This window comes from Salmo salar, chromosome 06 (assembly GCF_965601325.2).
Source record: "Salmo salar chromosome 06, fSalSal1, whole genome shotgun sequence".
NCBI lineage: Eukaryota > Metazoa > Chordata > Actinopteri > Salmoniformes > Salmonidae > Salmo > Salmo salar.
In genome coordinates this window covers 79990927-80013949 of record NC_138296.1, presented here as the reverse complement: position 1 = coordinate 80013949, position 23023 = coordinate 79990927, and the positions used below count along the sequence as shown (strand labels likewise).

The 23023-nt window shown below is 43.0% G+C and overlaps 1 protein-coding gene across 2 annotated transcripts in view; it reads left to right on the top strand.

Moving 5' to 3' along the window:
• The window catches only part of LOC106608081 (MAM domain-containing glycosylphosphatidylinositol anchor protein 2), a 396771-nt gene that overhangs the window by 183055 nt on the left and 190693 nt on the right, over nucleotides 1-23023 (top strand). For both annotated transcript variants that reach the window (XM_014205779.3, XM_014205777.3), the window contains exons 4-5: nucleotides 14734-14930; nucleotides 21193-21325. In XM_014205779.3, coding sequence (XP_014061254.3) covers nucleotides 14734-14930; nucleotides 21193-21325 — 330 coding nt within the window. The remainder of the gene's footprint in view (nucleotides 1-14733; nucleotides 14931-21192; nucleotides 21326-23023) is intronic.

The following is a 23023-nucleotide window of genomic DNA, read 5'->3' as shown; positions in this document are numbered from 1 at the left end:
CCTGACAGGCAGCGTTGAGGATGGTGGCAGACATAATTTACTAGAACCAATATCTGCTGTCGTGGAGAATGATATTCAGTTTACAGAATGAGACAGAGATATCTCTTTCACACAGGCGCCACCATTGGAATGACATGTGTGGATGTTTGTTCTCCCTCCTCCCTTACGCAATCAAATCAAATCAAATATTATTTGTCACATGCACCGAGTACAGGCGTAGACCTTACCGTGAAATGCTTACTTACAAGCCCTTAACCATCAATGCATTTCACGAAATAGAGTTAAGAAAACATTTACTAAATAAACTAAAGTAAAAAAATCGGATCAAAAAGTAACACAAGAAAATTACATAACAATAACGAGGCTATATACAGGGGTTCCCTGTAGCAAGTCAATGTGCGGGGGATACAGGTTAGTCGAGGTCATTTGTAAAGTGACTATGCACAGTGTTGTATAGACCAGCCGTCTATTCCAGATAGATATAGCTAGTTCTTACAGAGTCTAACTATGTACCAGGAGATAGAGGTCACCACATAACACTGACAGCTGCAGAGAGACAGAGGGAAACGAAATACTATATGTAATATTGTGCACAGTAAATGGCTTGGTAGATATAGGTATTCCATAAAGGACCTGGGTAGGAGAGAGGGTGATGTATCTCACAAATAGATGTTATTCATCTATATAACTTTATGAATGAGTAATGGAACATAATGACCTCATAAACCGTGTGCATTTCATTTTTCTGTATCATCGCTTATTTTATGTTCACATTCTCAATGTTGTGAAAGGAAATGTATGTAACAACATCAGCCTGAATATATTGGTTTCCATTTTGCCTACACTTCTCTTGAATTGCTGTAATGTTCTAATGAATATCTTATCTGATACATTCAACCTTTTGTGTGTTTGAGTCTCTCCGAGCGGTTTTCATTTGCAACAGCTATCAACGTCAGTTAGTCCCATCCGTTCGCTCCAACACACCTTGAACAGACACTTAGTCTGGTTGTTGCTCAGGTTACAGTTTCACCAGTCAGTCTTAATGTCTCAAATCATCCATCTACCCTGTTCAGAGAGACACGTCGCTTTGCGGCCGTCAGAACCTCTTTTTCACCTATTTTTTTCTTCCAATTTATTAAAGAAGAGTAGCTAGTCACTTTTAGGAGCTGCTTTTAGGTCTTATTGTAAAAGGAAGAGAGAGAGAGAGGGGGGGGGGAGGGATGCCCACTGATACTTCTCGTCCACGACTCTCTCTCTCAACCATACACCAAAATAGCCCCTCGCATGGAGGGCAGAGGATGCTCCGCCAACGTACTGAGGGAATGATTACAGAAGACAGCCAATGGATTCGCCATCTCATTAACTCGACATCTGGATGCCTGCAATTTGCTACTTCCCCCCATTCCCCCTCCTTTATCCTTCCCTTTCTCTTAGTAGAGAGCGAAAGCAAATTCCTTATCTTTGACATAATGGGACTATTTCTACCCGTAGATGGATAAACACAACAGTGTTAGGGAGTTTAGCCTTCCCTGTAGCTCAGTTGGTAGAGCATGGTGTTTGCAACACCAGGGTTGTGGGTTCGATTCCCACGGGGGGCCAGCACAGAAAAAAATGTATGAAATGTATGCATTCACTACTGTAAGTCGCTCTGGATAAGAGTGTCTGCTAAAATGACTAAAAAAAAATAAAAATAAAAAAAGTTTGGAAATGCGGCATTGTAATCAAGCTGGGACAATGATTACTGCCACGGCAACTGGGTGAAATGAATCCACAGCCCTCTGACACGATGGGCTGACGGACTCAAAGCCTCATGGGTGCTGATCATTCTCTCTATGTCTCTTTATCTCTCTCTGTTCGCTCCCTCTCTTTCTCTCTCTCTCTTTCTCTCTCTATATCTCTCTCCCTTCCAAATAACTGGCGTAGATTATGTGAAGAGAGGGAGGGAGGGAGATAGCTAGAGAGGGAAGAAGAGGTGCTGAGGAAGAGAAAGAGATGGGGAGATAGAGAGTGTCGTTGGGAGAGAGAGGAGGGGTTGGGATAGAGAGGAAGGTGTTGGGAGAGATGTATGTGTATCTTGGGGAGAATGGACACATTTCCATATCATAAAACTCATGTCGTATACAGTGCCAATGTTCATGATTACTATGTTTCATGTACAGTTACAAGATGACATGGCGTCATACCCTGGGTTGTTCTGAACAGAATGAGCCTGTTTGTCTATTATGAAGAAACTTCCCCACAGCACAAGCACCTGAATGCACTCAGGGCTCCTTCTATGTGCACCAAAATGATGATCTGTTTCCCTGAATTGCATTGTGAAAGCCTAACACTGTCAAATCGTATTTTATAACTTAGCCAGTCATTTTGGCAATAGATCAAGCTTTTAAATGATGGCCACCTCACTCAGATTGCAATTTGGAATGGACCATTTTTGAATTGCCTTAACAACAGCAGTAATTGTGTGAGGGCGGGGATGCAGGGCTGTGTTCCAAACAAAACAACTCCAAGTGTGATGCTCTAGTTGTAAAGAGGTGTGTCCACTTGGAGACACCAGTTAGTCCTCTCACTCAAATCCTTTTTCCAGGAATATTCTTATTATCATGTTACCTTATGTATCCAAAGTATTTTCAGATTTTGTTATCAACAAATGCGGCAGAAAGTACAGAAAATGTCAAATGCACAGTGTAATGTTTGGATTCAGTCTTGTGTGAACTGTTGTTTCCTCACCTTTTGGTCTAATAATTTTCCCATAATCTCCAAACTTTTCCCTTTCAATTTCTATCAGGGTTATGCAAATGCATTTCATATTTCTTCTGTACAAAACGTTTACATTTAGCCCTATCCACATAGGCAAATTCCCATGAGTCTAAAGGGATAACATTCTCCATGCTTCCTTTCTGAAGAAGAGTTTGTATGACTCACTTGTCATGTCTGATGTACAGTGCTTGAGTAAACGATATGACATGACCCCTCTTTCTCTCTATCTCTCTCTTTCTCTCTTTCTCTCTTTTTCTCTTTCTCTCTCTGTCTATGTCTCTCTCTCTGTGTGAGACCTGTGACATCTCTCCCTCTGTTCCTGTTTTTTCCCTCTTGCTCTTTCTCTCTCTGTCTTTGTCCCTCTATTCCTGTCTCTCTCTCTTTCCCTCTCTCTCTCCCTGTTCCTTTCTCTCTTTCCCTCTCTCTCTCCCTGTTCCTTTCTCTCTCTCTCTCTTTCTCTCCATTTCCCTTGCTCTGTCGCTCTCTGTCTTTGTCCCTTTCACTTTCTCTTCTTCTCTTTTGCTCTTGTGTCTGAAACGTGAAGAACTCAACGTTTTGACTCGCTGGTCATGACTGAGTGATTGGTGGGAGTGAGAGAGGCCAGTGACGTAAAAAGGTTTAACTTGCTGCCACAGAGCGTTGAGCTGTATATGGACATATTCACTTGCCTGCGAACCACCCGTTAAACCTTCAATTGCAAACCCTAACAAATCTGTAGCAGAGCCAGTACCACGGCGTACACACACACACACCTCCTGCGGGCTCTGTAGGTTAAGCTTTACAACCATCAGAGTGTGACTCCTGAAGGTAATTGCGGTGTAGTTGACATGCCCCAATCAGGTTCTGCATTTAGAGACACGTGGTCCTTTCTTCCTCCATTGAGTGAATCGGGCAGAGAGAAGGGAAGAGCTGGAGATAAGATGTGGGATTCATACTAAGATACAGTACACACACATGCAAGCGAGCATGCGCACACACACGCACGTGAATACACTCCCAGATACTCACACATGCACGCACACACATATACATACACATCATCCTACCGTCTCCATAATAAATCTGTGTATTTATTTAGAGCAGTCTGCTCCTCCAAAATGAATCCAGTCAATCGCTCTGTCTGTAATGGAATGACGCACACACACAAAACACAACACACTGTAACGTGTCTGTGTGTGTATGCCTATGTTTGTGTGTGTGTGTGTGTGTGTGTGTGTGTGTGTGTGTGTGTGTGTGTGTGTGTGTGTGTGTGTGTGTGTGTGTGTGTGTGTGTGTGTGTGTGTGTGTGTGGTGTGTGCGTGTGTGTGTGTGTGTGTGTGTGCTGTGGGGGGGGAGGGGGGGGGGGCAGCATGCTCCCTGGTTAGGCCCTGGTCCTGCGGTATAGCCCAGAGGGAGACAGGACGATGCTGTGAGTCTGATTTAGAGCCAATGAATCCATCAATTAACATTTCCAATTCAATGCCTCATATTGTTTCTTTACGGTTAGCGGTGGAATGAAAATAGTTGTACAAAATGAGATTAGAGCTCAGTCGCTGACTTCTTCGTATGCACAAAAGGTCATCTGTCATCGTTTAGGAGTTTTTAGCATGAGGGCATATCTTGCATTGTTTTTTTCTTCATCATTTCCATTTAAATTGCCTGTTTGCGTCGAGAACTGATTGCATCTCAGAGAGAGATGAGAGGGGAAATGGACTAACCCCCTTATAGTTTCTTTGAGTGTGCAAATTGACATAATCTTAAAAAGGCGAGAATTAACATGCTAAAAGACAGTCAGAGTTATGATGAACACCCATTGCCAATGCTTAATTCGTCAGGCGATTAAGATGATTAACTTTGAATCAATTTAATCAACCACGAGCACTTTGCTCAAATAGCAAACTGTTAGGCAGACAGGGAAAACTTCTCTCTGATGTGTTGAGAAACAGAGACATTATTTAACTGAGCTCCCATTAGGGACAAGAGGGCAACTAAATATTATCTTAAGGAGTGATGGCATCAGTGATGGGTTTGCAGAGGATTTTAGGGATTCTTTGCAGACCTTTCTGTCTCCTACAGGACTGTCACTTTGAAGGCTATGCATGCTACATCAGTGATTAGGAAAGTCAATGTGCCCTTGGGGAGGGTGTGTGTGTGTGTGTGTGTGTGTGTGTGTGTGTGTGTGTGTGTGTGTGTGTGTGTGTGTGTGTGTGTGTGTGTGTGTGTGTGTGTGTGTGTGTGTGTGTGTGTGTGCGTGCCTGCGTGCGTGCGTGTGTGTGTGTGTGTGTATGTGTTGATGCTTGAGTGGGGGCCTTTGAGGTTTTCCCATGAGCAGTCAGTGTGTGACATGTACCTGTGATTTGAGTCACTGTGTAGTTATCCTACTTTCTCCAGCATTCCACGTACATTCAATAACATAATAGAAAAGGTCTATGTACAGTGTGTGCAAATGTAGTATGATTAGGGAGATAAGGCAATAACTATATCAAAAACCAGCTTTTTACATTAGCATGTGACTAGCATGTGACTAGCATTCCCACCGAACACTTCTGGTGAATTTACTAAATTACTCACGATAAGCGTTCACAAAAAACATAACAATTATTTTAAGAATTATAGATACAGAACTCCTCTATGCAATCGCTATGTCCGATTTTAAAATAGCTTTCGGTGAAAGTACATTTTGCAATATTCTGAGTAGATAGCCCGGCCATCACAGGCTAGCTATTTTGACACCCACCAAGTGTGGTACTCACCAAACTCAGAATTACTATTAGAAAAATTGGATTACCTTTGCTGTTCTTCGTCAGAATGCACTCCCAGGACTTCTACTTCAATAACAAATGTTGGTTTGGTTCCAAATAATCCATAGTTATATCCAAATAGCGGCGTTTTGTTTGTGCGTTCAAGACACTATCCGAAGGGTAAAGAAGGGTGACGCGCCCGACGCGTTTCGTGACAAAAAAAATCAAAATATTCCATTACCGTACTTCGAAGCATGTCAAACGCTGTTTAAAATCATTTTTGATTTTTCTCGTAAAAAAGCGATAATATTCCGACCGGGAAACCCTGTTTTCGTTCAAAGACGAAAAAATAAACACATGATGTCAGCTCGTGCACGCGCCTCAGTCTCATTGTTCTCAGATCGACCACTATCCAAATGCGCTACTGTTTTTCAGCCATGGCCTGCAAAGTCACTATTCATCGTTCTGGCGCCTTCTGAGAGCCTATGGGAGCGTTAGAAAATGTCACGTTATGCCAGAGATCCCCTGTTTTGGTTAGAGATGATCAAGAAGGCCAAGAAATAGTCAGAGAGAGCGCTTCCTGTTTGGAATCTTCTCAGGTTTTGGCCTGCCAAATGAGTTCTGTCATACTCACAGACACCATTCAAACAGTTTTAGAAACTTTAGGGTGTTTTCTATCCAAATCAAACAATTATATGCATATTCTAGTTACTGGGCAGGAGTAGTGACCAGATTAAATTGGGTACGTTTTTTTATCCGGCCGTGCATATACTGCCCCCTATCCCCAACAGGTTAACCTGTTATGGCTAGGAGGCAGTATTTTCACGGCTGGATAAAAAACGTACCCGATTTAATCTGGTTACTACTCCTGCCCAGTAACTAGAATATGCATATAATTATTGGCTTTGGATAGAAAACACTCCAAAGTTTCTAAAACTGTTTGAATGGTGTCTGTGAGTATAACAGAACTCAAATGGCAGGTCAAAACCTGAGAGATTCCTTTACAGGAAGTGGCCTGTCTGACCATTTCTTGAACTTCTTTGCCATCTCTATCTTTTACAAAGGATCTCTGCTCTAACGTGACACTTCCTACGTCTTCCATGGGCGCTCAGAGCCCGGGAAAAACCTGAATGTCGTCATCCCAGCCCCAGGCTGAAACACATTATCGCCTTTCTCAAGTGGCCGATCAAGGGACTGTGGGCTTAGGCGCGTGCCCTGGCTGCCCCCGTCTTTGTGATTTTTCCTCTGTTTGCCGAAAAGGAGATTCCCGGTCGGAATATTATCGCTTTTTTACGAGATAAATTGCATAAAAATTTATTTTAAACAGCGGTTGACATGCTTCGAAGTACGGTAATGGAATATTTAGAATTTTTTTGTCACGAATTGCGCCATGCGCGTGACCCTGATTTACCATTTCGGATAGTGTCTGGGACGCACGAACAAAACGCCGCTATTCGGATATAACGATGGATTATTTTGGACCAAACCAACATTTGTTATTGAAGTAGCAGTCCTGGGAGTGCATTCTGACGAAGACAACAAAAGGTAATCAAACTTTTATAATAGTAAATCTGATTTTGGTGAAGGCTAAACTTGCCGGGTGTCTAAATAGCTAGCCCGTGATGGCTGGGCTATGTACTTAGAATATTGCAAAATGTGCTTTCACCAAAAAGCTATTTTAAAATCGGACATATTGAGTGCATAGAGGAGTTCTGTATCTATAATTCTTAAAATAATTGTTATGCTTTTTGTGAACGTTTATCGTGAGTAATTTAGTAAATTGTTAGCAAATTCCCCGGAAGTTTGCGGGGGGTATGCTAGTTCTGAACGTCACATGCTAATGTAAAAAGCTGTTTTTTGATATAAATATGAACTTGATTGAACAAAACATGCATGTATTGTATAACATAATGTCCTAGGTGTGTCATCTGATGAAGATCATCAAAGGTTAGTGCTGCATTTAGCTGTCTTCTGGGTTTTTGTGACATTATATGCTATTTTCAAAAATGGGTGTCTGATTATTTCTGGCTTGGCACTCTGCTGACATAATCTAATGTTTTGCTTTCGCTGTAAAGCCTTTTTGAAATCGGACAGTGTGGTTAGATAAAGGAGAGTCTTATCTTTAAAATGCTGTGAAATAGTCATATGTTTGAAAAATTGAAGTTTTTGTATTTTTGAGGAATTTGTAATTCGCGCCACGCCTATCATTGGATATTGGAGCAGGTGTTCTGCTAGCGGAACGTCTAGATGAAAGAGGTTATCGTAAGTACATAGCATCTCAACATATTCCAAATAGCTTTATCCTTATTCATAAATTTTATACAACCATTAGATGTAAGTCTCATCGCTGAGGCTAGTATATAAACCTTAGTATGGTAATATGGCCATATTGTCTCTCAGGAGTTTTCATAAAATTGTACCAAATGGACCAGTTCGTAGCTGGATTCTTCACCGATCTTTTATACCTTCTCCAGAACATAAATGTTGTTCGGTTCTCCAATTCTGTGAGATGGAAGAATCCTTTGTTCTCTCCATGAAAACACTCTGTCTCTTTATACTGTGGCCATGAGGCAGGACATTCTCCTTTGGAATTTCACGACCCCTCTCACCACAGCAGCCTGGGTAGGGGGAGGTAGGTAGGGGAATGGTGCATAGAAAAGGCCTGGTTCAGAGGGAGATGGTGCAGAAGTAGGGGGGTGGTAGAGGGGGAGGGGGTCAACTGTGCTCGCTGTACTCAAAGAGGGCAACGTCATGACAGTGGGATTCAAAATGGTCGGTGATCTGTTTGTTAACTTTAGAAGATTTTAGAAAAGCAGGGCAGGTCTGTAACAGTTTGTGTCTAGAGTGTCTCCCCCTTTGAAGAGGGGGATGACCGTGGCAGCTTTCCAATCTTTGAGGATCTCAGACAATACGAAAGAGAGGTTGAACAGGCTAGTAATAGGAGTTGCAACAATTACGGCAGATAATTTTAGAAAGAGAGGGTCCAGATTGTCTAGCCCAGCTGATTGGTAGGGTTCCAGATTTTGCAGCTCTTTCAGAACATCAGCTGTCTGGATTTGGGTGAATGAGAAGCGGGGGTTCTTGGGCAAGTTTCTGCGGGAGGTACAGAGCTGTTGGCCAGGGTAGGGGTAGCCAGGTGGAAAGCATGACCCGCTGTAGAAAAATGCTTATTGAAATGATCGATTATCATTGATTTATCGGTGGTGACAGTGTTTCCTAGCCTCAATGCAGTGGGCAGCTGAGAGAAGGTGCTCTTGTTCTCCATGGATTTTACAGTGTCCCAAAACGTTATGTAATTAGTGCTACAGGATGCAAATTTCTGTTTGAAAAAGCTATCCTTAGCTTTCCTAACTCTTTGTGTATATTGGTTCCTGACTGCCCTGAAAAGTTGCATTTTGCGGGGGCTATTCGATGCTAATGCAGTACGCCACAGGATGTTTTTGTCCTGGTCAAGGACAGTCAAGTCTGGGGTGAACCAAGGGCTATATCTGTTCTTAGTTCTACATTTTTGAATGGGGCATGCTTATTTAGGATGGAAAGCACTTTTAAAGAGCAACCAGACATCCTCTACTGACGGGATGAGGTCAATATTCTTCCAGGGTTCCAGGCCAGGTCAATTAGAAAGGCCTGCTCATTGAAGTGTTTAAGGGAGCATTTGACAGTGATGAGGGGTGGTTGTTTGACCGCAGACCCATTACGGACGCAGGCAATGAGGCAGTGATCGCTGAGATCCTGGTTGAAGACAGCAGAGGTGTATTTAGAGGGCAAGTTGGTCAGGATGATATCTATGAGAGTGCCCATGGTTTCGGATTTAGGATTGTACCTGATAGGTTCCTTGATAATTTTTGTGAGATTGAGGGCATCTAGCTTAAACTGTAGGACGGCCGGGGCACTAAGCATATCCCAGTTTAGGTCACCTAACAGCACGAACTCTGAAGACAGACGGGGGGCAATCAATTCACATATGGTGTCCAGGGCACAGCTGGGGGCTGAGGGGGGTCTATAAGAAGCAGCAACGGTGAGAGACTTATTTTTGGAAAGGTGGATTTTTAAAAGTAGAAACTCAAATTGTTTGGGCACAGACCTGGATAGTATGACAGTACTCTGCAGGCTATCTCTGCAGTGGATCACAACTCCGCCCCTTTTGGCAGTTTTATCTTGTCGGAAAATGTTGTAGCTGGGGATAGAAATTTCTGAATTTTTGGTGGCCTTCCTAAGTCAGGACATCAGGGTTGGCGGCATGTGCTAAAGCAGTGTATAAAACACACTTAGGGAGGAGGCTTCTGATGTTAACATGCATGAAACTAAGGCTTTTATGGTTACAGAAGTCAACAAATGAGAGCACCTTGGGAATAGGTGTGGTGCTGGGGGATACAGGGCCTGGGTTAACCTCTACATCACCAGAGGAACAGAGGAGGAGTAGGGTAAGGGTACGGCTAAAGGCTATAAGAACTGGTTGTCTAGTGCGTTGGGGACAGATAATAAAAGGAGCAGATTTCTGGGCGTGGTAGAATAAATTCAGGGCATAATGTACAGACAAGGGTATGGTAGGATGTGAGTACAGTGGAGGTAAACCTAGATATTGAGTGATGATGGGTGGTTGCGTCCCTGGAGGCACCAGTTAAGCCAGGTGAGGTCTCTGCATGTATGTGAGGGTGTGACAAAAGAGCTATCTAAGGCATTTAGGGTGGGGCTGGGGGCTCTACAGTGAAATAAAACAATACTAACTAACCTAAACATTAGTAGACAAGGCATATTGACATTAGGGCGAGGCATGTGTAGCCGAGTGATCATAGGGCTAATGACCAGCAATAGGTGAGTCAGGGAGCCGTTCGGTAGTCGCTACTACGCTAGGTGAGCTGGAGACACAGCGATTCAGAAAGCTTGCGGGCCGTGGCCAGCAGATGGGTCTTCGGCGACGTCACAACAGAAAAGCCTGTTGAAACCACCTCGGACGATTACGTCGGCAGACCAGCCGTGATGGATTGGCGGAGCTCCGTGTCGGCAATAAAGGGTCCAGGCCAATTGGCAAAATAGGTATTGTAGCCCAAGAATTAGCTTGTAGACCTCTTCGGCTAGCTCAAAGCTAACTGGTGCTTGCTTCGGGACAGAGGCATTAGCCAGGAGTAGCCAATCGGATTGCAGCTAGCTAGCTGCTATGATCCGGTGCAATGGTCCAGAGCTTGCGGTAGGAATTTGGAGGTAGAAAAAAAGCAGTTCAACATGCTCTGGGTTGATATTGCGCTGTGCAAACTGGCAGGTATTGACCGAGCTGAGGCTGGCTGGTGTCCGAGTTATGGCAGTGGCTAACTGACTACTAGCTAGTAGCTAGTTAGCTGGCTAATAGCAGATCCGTACCACATTGGGTGAGGCGGGTTACAGGAGAGTATATTCAATCAAATTTAATCAAATTTATTTTTATATAGCCCTTCGTACATCAGCTGATATCTCAAAGTGCTGTACAGAAACCCAGCCTAAAACCCCAAATAGCAAGCAAAGCATGTGAAAGAAGCACGGTGGCTAGGAAAAACTCCCTAGGAAAAACTCCCTAGAAAGGCCAAAAACCTAGGAAGAAACCTAGAGAGGAACCAGGCTATGAGGGGTGGCCAGTCCTCTTCTGGCTGTGCAGGGTGGATATTATAACAGAACATGGTCAAGATGTTAAAATGTTAAAATGTTCATAAATAATAATAATCATAGTAGTTGTCGAGGGTGCAACAAGCACGTCCGGTGAACAGGTCAGGGTTCCATAGCCGCAGGCAGAACAGTTGAAACTGGAGCAGCAGCACGGCCAGGTGGACTGGGGACAGCAAGGAGTCATCATACCAGGTAGTCCTGAGGCATGGTCCTAGGGCTCAGGTCCTCCGAGAGAAAGACAGAAAGAGAGAAAGAGAGAATTAGAGAGAGCATATTTAAATTCACACAGGACACCGGATAAGACAAGAGAAATACTCCAGATGTAACAGACTGACCCTAGCCCCCCGACACATAAACTACTGCAGCATAAATACTGGAGGCTGAGACAGGAGGGATCAGAAGACACTGTGGCCCCATCCGATGATACCCCCGGACAGGGCCAAACAGGTAGGATATAACCCCACCCACTTTGCCAAAGCACAGCCCCCACACCACACCACAGCCCCCCATATTCAGTCCGTAGATGGAAAGTGAGATTAAAATATATACGAAATATTTACGAAAAAAAACGAGGAAAACGATTATTTACATGGGACAAGACAAAAGACACATCCGACTGCTACGCCATATTGGAATAAGTACATGTCAATTACAGAGGCTTTGAACTAAGTGTGACCTTTGAACTTTTCACCATTATTACTACACTTGACACGTACATGCGACTTCTGTTATCAGAATACAAAGATCTCATTGAAAAGAAGGTTCTAGACACACAAAACTTGCATTGTGGTCTGATTGTGTTCAGATCTGGCTGATCACTTCAGGAGCTGGTCAGGGACGCATTGTGTGCGGATTTCTCCTCAGTCTGGACTGTAATCAGGCAACATAAAGAGCATACAGTAGGTGACGTCATCAGCACTCGGCCCACAAGTCTCCAGAAAACATTTGTTTTTGTGAGCGAAAGACACTTTTTTTCATTAAACGTTGGAGAAAATACGTTCCTAGCGTGTGAGGAACGTGTTTGCTGGCTTTAAAAATGCTAGCCAGCTAGCCTAATTAGAAAAACTGTGTTTTATTTGTCTAGAGTTATGCTAACCTGTTTGCAAGCGCTTTAGCTTTGCTAGCTAGCTGGCTAGTTACAGAGTTTAGCTGGTTAATTAGCTACAGTAGTTTGCTACAGCCATCAAGATGTTGTTGTATTATTATTGAAAGTTTGCTGGATCGACTGCCACTGAGCAAGGCAGTTAACCCACTGTTTACCGGGCACCGAAGACGTGGATTTCAATTAAGGCAGCCCCCCGCACCTCTGATTCAGAGGGGTTGGGTTAAATGCGGAACACACATTTCAGTTGCAGGCATTCAGTTGTACAACTGACTAGGTATCCCCCTTTCCCTTTCCCTATCAGATGTAGCCTGTTCCACTATTTGCAGAATGCATTCAGGTATTTTAATATAGCGGGGAAAAGGGAATCCGGACACACTCTGGACACGGTAGACACATTAAAATGTAGGTGTAGACGCATGACATATTCAGAATTCCATGATCAGACTACAAAAACTGCATGAACTGTCAATCAAATTGTTTGTTTCACATGTAAGAAAACTCCACGTGAAAATCTCATTTTCACATGTAGAATTGCAAGTTCACATGCGGTGGTGAAATTGTGTTATTCTCCTCACATGTGAAAAGGTGGTGTTAACATGTTGCAGTAGCAATTTTCACATATGAAATTGTTAATTCTGTAATGCCATTCTGTAAAAAGTCAACTTAGCCTACCTGAGTATAACAATTCAAGTGCGTTCAAAATAATTATTTCTTATTTCTGAGCCATCTATTTGGAGTGTTACCGTTGCAGGCTCACGCCTTTCTTCTTCATATGTTGGTCAGTGACCGTTGGAAAAAGCCCAGTGAAAAGAACAGAGAAGCTAGAGCTCCGTGTCTCCTTATTTACCCTGTTAAACATGTTAAAAGTAATGCTGTCAGAGTTAATCATTAATCAGTTTAGTGAACTCAAGTTCACATTTTTTTCCTTTTTTTTTACATTATCTGAAAGTGTTCAAAATTCACAGAAAACATAAAAAAATACATAATCTATACAGCTAAAAACAACAATGCGATGTCAAAACAAGGTGACTTTGAGGTTAAAGAAAATGTGTTTATCAATTTACCAGATTTTGCTAACTGTTACTTTGGACAAAATCAAGATGTAAATATTCTTGTAATGCTTTTTGTATAAAAAAATCTTAAATTACAGCTCAATTTGAGCAAATTAAGAATTTAAAATGAATTGTGATTAATCAAAGCAAATCATGCGATTAACTCGATTGAAATGTTTTATCGTTTGACAGCCCTAGTTGACCTTAAAATTTGAAAATGCACATGTGAAAGTGTAGCGGACATGAGTCGGTCATATTTGCTCATGGTCACGTGATGATGTAGCCCCACCTGCGACTACAAAATTTGTATTTTCACTCTTGTTCGTATAGTCAAGACGTTGCCTACTCCCATTGGAGATTCTGGTTCTAATCCTGACACAAGCATACGTGAAACATTGGGAAATCAGATGTGTATGAGTAATGTGAAAAGTCAATGCGACACTTCACACAACTATGTTTTTCCCCACGTGGAATTTTTCACGTGATTTGTTCACGTGAAAAATATGTGTGAAACATCACACGTATCCAAAAGTGTCTGACTATATATATATATATATATATATATGCTACAGTTCAAATGTTTGGTGTCATTTAGAAATGTCCTTGTTTTTGAAAGGAAAGCACATTTGTCAATTTAAAATAACATCAAATTGATCAGAAATACAGTGTAGACATTGTTAATGTTGTAAATGACTACTGTAGCTGGAAATGACTGATTTTTAATGGAATATCTACATAGGCGTTGAGTATCTGGTGCATCAGCATTTGTGGGTTCGATTACAGGCTCAAAATGGCCAGAAACAAAGACATTTCTTCTGAAACTCATCATTCTACTCTCATTCTGAGAAATTAAGGCTATTCCATGCGAGAAATTGCCAAGAAACTGAAGATCTCGTACAACGCTGTGTACTACTCCCTTCACAGAACAGTGTAAACTGTCTCTAACCAGAATAGAAAGATGAGTGGGAGGCCCCGGTGCACAACTGAGCAAGAGGACAACAACATTAGAGTGTCTAGTTTGAGAAACAGACGCCTCACAAGTCCTCAACTGGCAGCTTCATTAAATAGTACCCGCAAAACGGTGAAGAGGCAACATCGGGATGCTGGCCTTCTAGGCAGAGTTCCCCTGTCCAGTGTGTGTGTTCTTTTGCCCATCTTAATCTTTTAATTTACAACATTAACAATGTCTATACTGTATTTCTGATCCATTTGATGTCATTTTAATGGACAACATTTTTTGCTTTTCTTTCAAAAACAAGGACATTTCTAAGTGACCCCAAACTTTTGAACTGTAGTGAATTTATTTTTCACGTGGTGTTGATCATCGATAATGCAAATGTCTTATTGGTTAGGTAGCCATTCAATTGAGCTCTCAATGGATTCATTACTTGCCCGATGTATTTATTGATTGATTGATCAATAGATTGTCCTCTCCTCTTCCCCTGTTCCTCTCTGTCTCCAGTCCTGGATGACCCTGTAGTGACGGTGCACCAGAGTGTAGGAGAGGCCAAAGAGCAGTTCTACTATGAGAGGACGGTGTTCCTGCGCTGCATGGCTAACTCCAACCCCCCTGTCCGCTACAGCTGGCACCGAGGACGAGATGTCCTCTCACAGGGCTCTGACAAGGGAGTGGAGATCTACGAACCATTCTTCACACAGGTAAGAATAACATTTTTACATTTTAGTCATTTAGCAGACGCTCTTATCCAGAGCGACTTACAGTAGTGAATGCATACATTTCATACATTATTATTATTTTTTTTTTTTTTTTTTTTTTTTTTTTCCTGTGCTGGCCCCCCGTGGGAATCGAACCCACAACCCTGGTGTTGCAAACACCATGCTCTACCAACTGAGCTACAGGGAAGGCCAATAAGACAATATACTGTAGACCTAATGTCTATAGGTAAGTCTGTAGAGCAGGGTATATGGAGACATCTCAGTACTTTACACTCTGGATGGGTATAGGTGAGTCTATAGGGCGGGGTATGTAGAGACATCTCAGTACTTTACACTCTGGATGGGGAGATATGTATTTAAATAAATAAGGGTGTGCCCAGAGACTGCGAGTCTGAGGTAGCTGGCTGCCCTTCTGAGCCTCCTGTTCCCTCGTCTTCTTCTCCTCTCCCAGCCTACCTCTTTTTTCCCTCCTCTTTTGTCCTCTTCTCTCTTATTCCTTTCTCTCTCTCTCTCCCCTCCTCTCCTCTTCTCTTTCTTCTTTCCTCTCCTCCCCCAGCCCATGTCTTATTTTTCCTCCTGCTCTGTCCTGATCCCTGATCTCCTCTCTTGTCTTCCCTCCTCTTCCCTTCAGTCCATCTCTTCTCCAATTCCCTCCTCTCATGCTCCTTTCCCAAGCCCACTTTCCTTTCGTCTCTCTTCTCCTCTCCCAGCCCACCTCTTCTTTTCCCCCCACCTCTGTCCTCTTCTCTATTTTCCCTCAGCCCACCAAGCATTTGGACAGAGCAGGGGTAGCATTTCAAACCCAGCATGGGAATATGCCCTTGGTAATTAGCCAAGAAGTGACAGGCTTTCATTGAGGGCTTCCTCCTCCTCCTCTCTCCTCCCTCCTCCTCTCCTCCTCTTCTTCCGTGGCATGCATTATTCCCCGTGGTGGGCAGAAGAATAACAGGAAGATCAGGAGATATGTTTGAAGCCACCACATTTGTTTTCCCATTGCTAAATGCCAGATTACTGTTTCTCTCTGGCAGAGGTTAGGAGGAGAGGAGAGAGGGATGCTGTTATCAAAATCAAGTTATTCGTCACATGCTTTGTTAACAACAGGTCTAGACTAACAGTGAAATGCTTACGTGCCCTTCCCAACAATGCAGATAGATATAAAATAAAGAAATAATAGAAAGTAAAACACATAACAATAAAACTATGACTAAATACACAATGAGTAACGATAACTTGGCTATATACACGGGGTACCAGTACTGAGTTGATGTGCAGGGGTTCGAGGTAATTGAGTTATATATGTACATATAACTAAGAAGAAAGTGATAGATAATAAACAGTAGCATATGTGATGAGTAAAAAAAGTTGACTCGTCACATACACTTTGTGTAGTCCACGATCAGCTCCTGCCAGTTCTCTGACCTCCTCCTTATAGGCTGTCTGATCGTCGTTGGTGATGAGGCCTACCGTCATGTCGTCGGTAAACTTAATGATGGTGTTGGAGTCGTGCACGGCCACACAGATGTAGGTGAACATGGATTACAGGAGGGGACTTAGCTCTCACTCCTGAGGGGCCACCATGTTGAGGGTCAGTGTGGTGGATGTGTTGTTGCCTACGCTCGAAACCTGGAGGCGGCCCATCAGGAAGTCCAGGATCCAGTTGCAGAGGGAGGTGCTCAGTCTATTAGCTTAGTGAAGAGCTTGGAGGGCACTATGGTGTTGAACGCTGAGCTGTAGTCAATGAACAGCATTCTCACATAGGTGTTCCCCTTCTCCAGGTGGGAAAGGGCAGTGTGGAGTGCAGAAGACGCAATAGAAATTGCGTCTTCTGTGGATCTGTTGGAGCGTTATGCGAATGGGTCCAGGGTGTCTGGGATGATGTTGTTGATGTGAGCGATGACCAGCCTTACAAAGCATTTCACAGCTACAGATATGTGTGATACAGGGCGATAGTCATTTGGACAGGTTACCTTGGCTTTTGGGGCACAGGGATTATGGTGGTCTGCTTGAAACAGACTCGGTCAGGGAGAGGTTGAAAATGTCAGTGAAGACACTTGCCAGCAGGTCAGCACATGCTCTGTGTACGCATCCTGGTAATCCGTTTGTCCCTGTGGCCTTGTGATTGTTAACCTGTTTTAAAGGCTTTACTCAAATCGGATAAGGAGAGTGTGATCAAACAGCTGGTTCTATCATGCATGGTTCAGTGTTGCTTGTCTGGAAGCGAGCATAGAAGCCATTTAGCTCGTCTGGTAGGCTTACATCACTGGGCAACTCGTGGTTGGGTTTCCCTTTGTAATCCGTGGTAGTTTGCAAGCCCTGCCACATCCGACGAGTGTCAGAGTCGTTGTAGTAGGATTTGATCTTTGTCCTGTATGGACACAATTGACGCTTTGCTTGTTTGATGGTTTGTCGGAGGGCGTAGCGGGATTATAAGTGTCCGGATTAATGTCCCGCTCCTGGATAGTGGCAGCTCTAGCTTTTAGCTCAGTGCGGATGTTGCCTGTAATTCATGGCTTCTGGTTGGGATATGAATGTTAGGTCACTGTGGGGACGAAGTTGTCGATTAATTTATTAATGAAGCCGGTAACTAATGTGGTAAATCTCCATGCTATCAGATGAATCCTGGAACATATTCCAGTCTGTGCTAGCGAAACAGTCCTGTATTTTAGCATCTGCTTCGTCGGGCCACTTCAGTAATGAGTGTGTCAATGGTACTTCCTGCTTGAGTTTTTGCTGGTAAGCAGGAATCAGGAGAATACATTTCACCAATATTTAAACAGATAGGCCAGTTGAGAACAAGTTCTCATTTACAACTGCGACCTGGCCAAGATAAAGCAAAGCAGTGCGACAAAATCAACAACACAGAGTTACACATAAACAAATGTACAGTCAATAACACAATAAAAAAATCTATGTACAGTGTGTGCAAATGTAGAAGATTATGGAGGTAAGGCAATAAATATGCCAAAGAGGCGAAATAATTACAATTTAGCATTAACACTGGAGTGATAGATGTGCAGATGATGATGTGCAAGTAGATATACTGGGGTGCAAAAGAGCAAGAAGATAAATAAAAATATGGGGATGAGGTAGTTGGGTGTGCTATTTACAGATGGGCTGTGTACAGGTACAGTGATTGGTAAGCTGCTCTGACAGCTGATGCTTAAAGTTAGAGAGGGAGATATAAGTCTCCAGCTTCAGTGATTTTTGCAATTCGTTCCAGTCATTGGCAGCAGAGAACTGGAAGGAAAGGTGGCCAAAGGAAGTGTTGGCTTTGGGGATGACCAGTGAAATATACCTGCTGGAGCGAGTGCTATGGGTGGGTGTTGCTATGGTGACCATTGAGCTGAGATAACGCGGGGCTTTACATAGCAAAGACTTATAGATGACCTGGAGCCAGTGGGTTTGGCGACGAATATGTAGCAAGGGCCAGCCAACGAGAGCATACAGGTCGCAGTGGTGGGTAGTACATGGGGCTTTGGTGACAAAACCGATGGCACTGTGATAGACTACATCCAGTTTGCTGAGTAGAGTGTTGGAGGCTATTTTGTAAATGACATTGCCGAAGTCAAGGATCGGTAGGATAGTCAGTTTAACGAGGGTACGTTTGGCAGCATGAGTGAAGGACGCTTTGTTGAGAAATAGGAAGCCTATTCTAGATTTAATTTTGATTTGGAGCATTTAAAAGCAGTTGGAGGCCACGGAAGGAGTGTTGTATGGCATTGAAGCTCGTTTGGAATTTTGTTAACACAGTGTCCAATGAAGGGCTAGATGTATACAGAATGGTGTCGTCTGCGTAGAGGTGGATCAGGGAATCACCAGCAGCAAGAGCGATATCATTGATATATACCGAGAAAAGAATCGGCCCGAGAATTGAACCCTGTGGCAGCCCCATAGAGACTGCCAGAGGTCCGGACAACAGGCCCTCCGATTTGACACACTGAACTCTATCTGAGAAGTAGTTTGTGAACCAGGCGAAGCAGTCATTTGAAAAACCAAGGCTACTGAGTCTGCCGATAAGAATGCGATGATTGACAGAGTCGAAAGCCTTTGCCAGGACGATGAAGACGGCTGCACATAACTGTCTTTTATCGATGACGGTTATGATATCGTTTAGGACCTTGAGCGTGGCTGAGGTGCACCCATGACCAGGTCGGAAACCAAATTGCATAGTGGTGATGTTGCAGTGGGATTCGAAATGGTCGGTGATCTGTTTGTTAACTTGGCTTTCGAAGATTTTAGAAAGGCAGGGCAGGGTGGATATAGGTCTATAACAGGGTCTAGAGTGTCTCCCCCTTTGAAGAGGGGGATGACCGTGGCAGCTTTTCAATCTTTGGGGATCTCAAACGAAAGAGAGGTTGAACAGGCTAGTAATAGGGGTTGCAACAATTTTAGAAAGAGAGGGTCCAGATTGTCTAGAATGAAGTTATGGTCAGATTTGCCAAGTGGAGGGTGAGGGAGAGCTTTGTAGGCATTTCTGCGTGTGGAGTAAAGGTGATCAATAGTTTTTTTGCCTTTAGTTGCAGGTGACATGCTGGTAGAATTTCAGTTTCCCTGCAATAAAATCACCGGCTTCTAGGAGCACCGCCTCTGGATGAGTATTTTCTTGTTTTCTTATGGCCCTATACAGCTCGTTGAGTGTTTGTGGTGGTAAATAGACAGCTATGGAAAATATAGATAAAAACTATTTTGGTAAATAGTATTGGCTACAGCTTATTCTAACTCAGGCAAGCAGAACATTGAGACTACCTTAATATTATAGATTAGGAGTGGAGGGAGAGAGCAATGATGTAAGAGGTGGAGAGGAGTGAAGGATGGTGCTGACTTATGTTGAGAGGTAATTTTAGAACAATGCGACCAGGTCTTGTTGACATCGCCGTTGAAGCTTTACTGGTGTGGGTGTGTTGATCACACAGCTGTGTGTCTATGCATCCAGACCAACAATGCATCCAGACTCTTCATCCTTTATTCATCTATCCATATACCCTTATAAGGCCATCCCCAACACCCTTTCATTCCTTCATTAATTCCTTCATCCATCTCTCTGTTTTACAGCCCCTCTATCTCTCTCTATCCTTTCCCATTCTTACCCACCTTTATCCCTCTTGTCAATGTTCCCTCCAATCGTTACATCTCTCACACAAGCCTTATTCTTTCATCCTTCCAAATGTATTTTCTATATCTCCATTCTTTTCTGCCCACATTTTATCGTCTAACCTCTCTCATATCCTCGTCCATCCCACCTCCTATGTTCCTTCCTCCAACCACCCTCATCCCTCTCTCCCTCCCTTCCTCCTCCCCCTTGTTTTCCAAATTGATTTTTATTCCAATGTGTCTCCCACTGTTTTAAACTGGCCTCTGAATCATCATCCCGCCAGACACATCTTCCACTATCAGCCAAAACCAGAGAGAAGGAGGAGGTAAAGCAACTGCAGCCACAGACTGAGTCCATCCCTCCGTTCCTAATCAAATACAATTAACATCTGAATGCCATGCAGTAGACTGATGATCATTGGGGAGAATGAAAGAGATGAGCGATTAGAGTTTGTGGGGACTGTGATTGTGGTTCGTGAGGACTATGATTACGGCTTGTGAGGACTGATGTGCCAGGCTGACTGAAGTCCTAATCTGACCCCCTGGTGGAGAGGAAGAAGATCAAAGACTCTCATCACATCCCATCACAGGGCTCTAGCTGGGCCTGTCTGGAGTCACAGTCTCTGTCTGTCAGGCTACTGTGTGGTGTTGGTGGAGGAGTCAACAGACACACAGTGAAATTGAACAACCTCCTAGTGAGGCTGTCCGATGTTGAGTGATGTAGCGGTGAAGACCACGTTGTGTGATCCGTGGTGTCATCTGCACAGTGGTTTCGCAACAGATTAAATAAGGGTAACTGTGATTTGTTTTATGACTTGTTTTACAGTAAAGTTCATGAACTATGCTACATTTGGAAACATGCAGATCTGTTCCTGGTTCCGTGATTTACAGTAAATGTGAATGGCATAGGGTTGCAACATTCCAGGAACTGTCCCAAGGTTTTCCAGGTTTTTGAGAAATCCTGGTTTGTAAGATTATCAGAATCAGAAGGGAGGGAATCATCCAACTTGTAATCATCCAACCGCAATTTCAGAAAAATGTAAAAGCCATAAATGAAGTGGAGATACTTCATGAACAGTGTTTATTATTGTATTCATTCTATTCACACACATTTTCACACTAGTGTTATTCTGATTGTGTATCTGAGCTGCAGGGGGAGACGAAGATCTTGAAGCTGAAGAACCTTCGTCCTCAAGACTATGCCAACTACAGCTGCATCGCTTCCGTTAGGAACGTCTGTGGCATTTCCGACCGAAACATTGTCTTCAAACTCACCAACAAGACAGGTCAGTCTTCAAACTCACCAACAAGACAGAATTGATGTTTTTAATTTTACAATTTAAAACACAATAGAACCCCAAATGTGGATTCAATGTATAAAAAAAATTGTTGAGGATAACAGAAAAAAGTGAAATAATTATTTCCATTGTGGTCCTCTTCAAAAAAATCTAACATGTTACACATTTACCTCTAAAAGCTGAATTCTAGTAAACATCACATGGACAAAATAATTAAACAACTGTGCAAAGACTAAAACATACCACACTTCAATACTCCTCCTGATAACAGTGGTGTCTCTCCTTGGGAATAGCTTGCAGAACTAGCCGGCCAGCATCCTACACTGTCCAAACATAAACAAATATAATATTGTCTAAAACTCACTAACAAGATGGGTTAGACTTCAAACTCACTAATAAGAGGGGGTTAGTCTTCAAACTCACTAACAAGAAGGGGTTAGTCTTCAAACTTACTAACAAGAGGGGGTTAGTCTTCAAACTCACTAATAAGAAGGGGTTAGTCTTCAAACTTACTAACAAGAGGGGGTTAGTCTTCAAACTCACTAATAAGAGGGGGTTAGTCTTCAAACTCACTAATAAGAGGGAGTTAGTCTTCAAACTCACTAATAAGAGGGGGTTAGTCTTCAAACTCACTAATAAGAGGGAGTTAGTCTTCAAACTCACTAATAAGAGGGGGTTAGTCTTCAAACTCACTAATAAGAGGGAGTTAGTCTTCAAACTCACTAATAAGAGGGGGTTAGTCTTCAAACTCACTAACAATGCAGGTTAGTAGCTTCAAACTTAAAGCCGATGTATGGTCAATCTGATTTCTGCAGTGGCCGTACAGCATTTACGCAATGCGGCCTCCGCAGAAGTCAGAGCATTCATACTTCTTGCACTTCGGGGAGCTGTCATACGCATCCAATAAATTGGTCTGCACCACCAATAAGGCACCACTCGTAGTGATTCAGGGCTAATCTCAATAGCCAGCCAGCTAATTACAAGCAATTGGCAAAACAAAAAGACAAGTGCTTGACATAGAAACACAGCCAAGATTGCATGACGTAAAAAGACAGCACCATTTTCCCACCTGCATCTCCGCTTCAAACCTTAATTTAATTGTTTTGCTTTATGAGTTTGTCCCGCAACTGCCTACACTTCTTGTGGCAAGCTTCCACTTCCATAGATGAGGTAAAGAGGTCAATAGAATTAGACCAAAACAATGGAAATGCCATGGAAACGTTTTGGGGAATGATCCCGTGAAGGAAAGATCCCGAATCTCCTCTTTGACCGTCAGCAAAATTAGCCTACATTTAGGCTATGTGTATTTTACACTTTGCTGAGGTAAAATTCTGAGTACAATACTTGTATTGATGTCAACCCCAATACATGTTTGTCATCATCACCAATCAACTGCATTACAGTTGAAAACGACTTTGACTACCACCACCGATTTCTGTATGTTAGCTATGCTACCAGCTTATACGAACAGGAGTTAGCATTTAGCTGTCACTTCTAAATCTGAAAAGGGACAACTTCTAAACGTTATGCAGTGAAAACATCCAAATATATCCAAATCAGACTTTAGTAAGCACATTGTGGGACTGTCACAATACCTTTTTACCACATCTATCCCCATTACCTCCCCAACCTCTTTCCAGGAGTTCAAACTCATTTTCGCATCCCTACATGAGGTATCATCAAGAT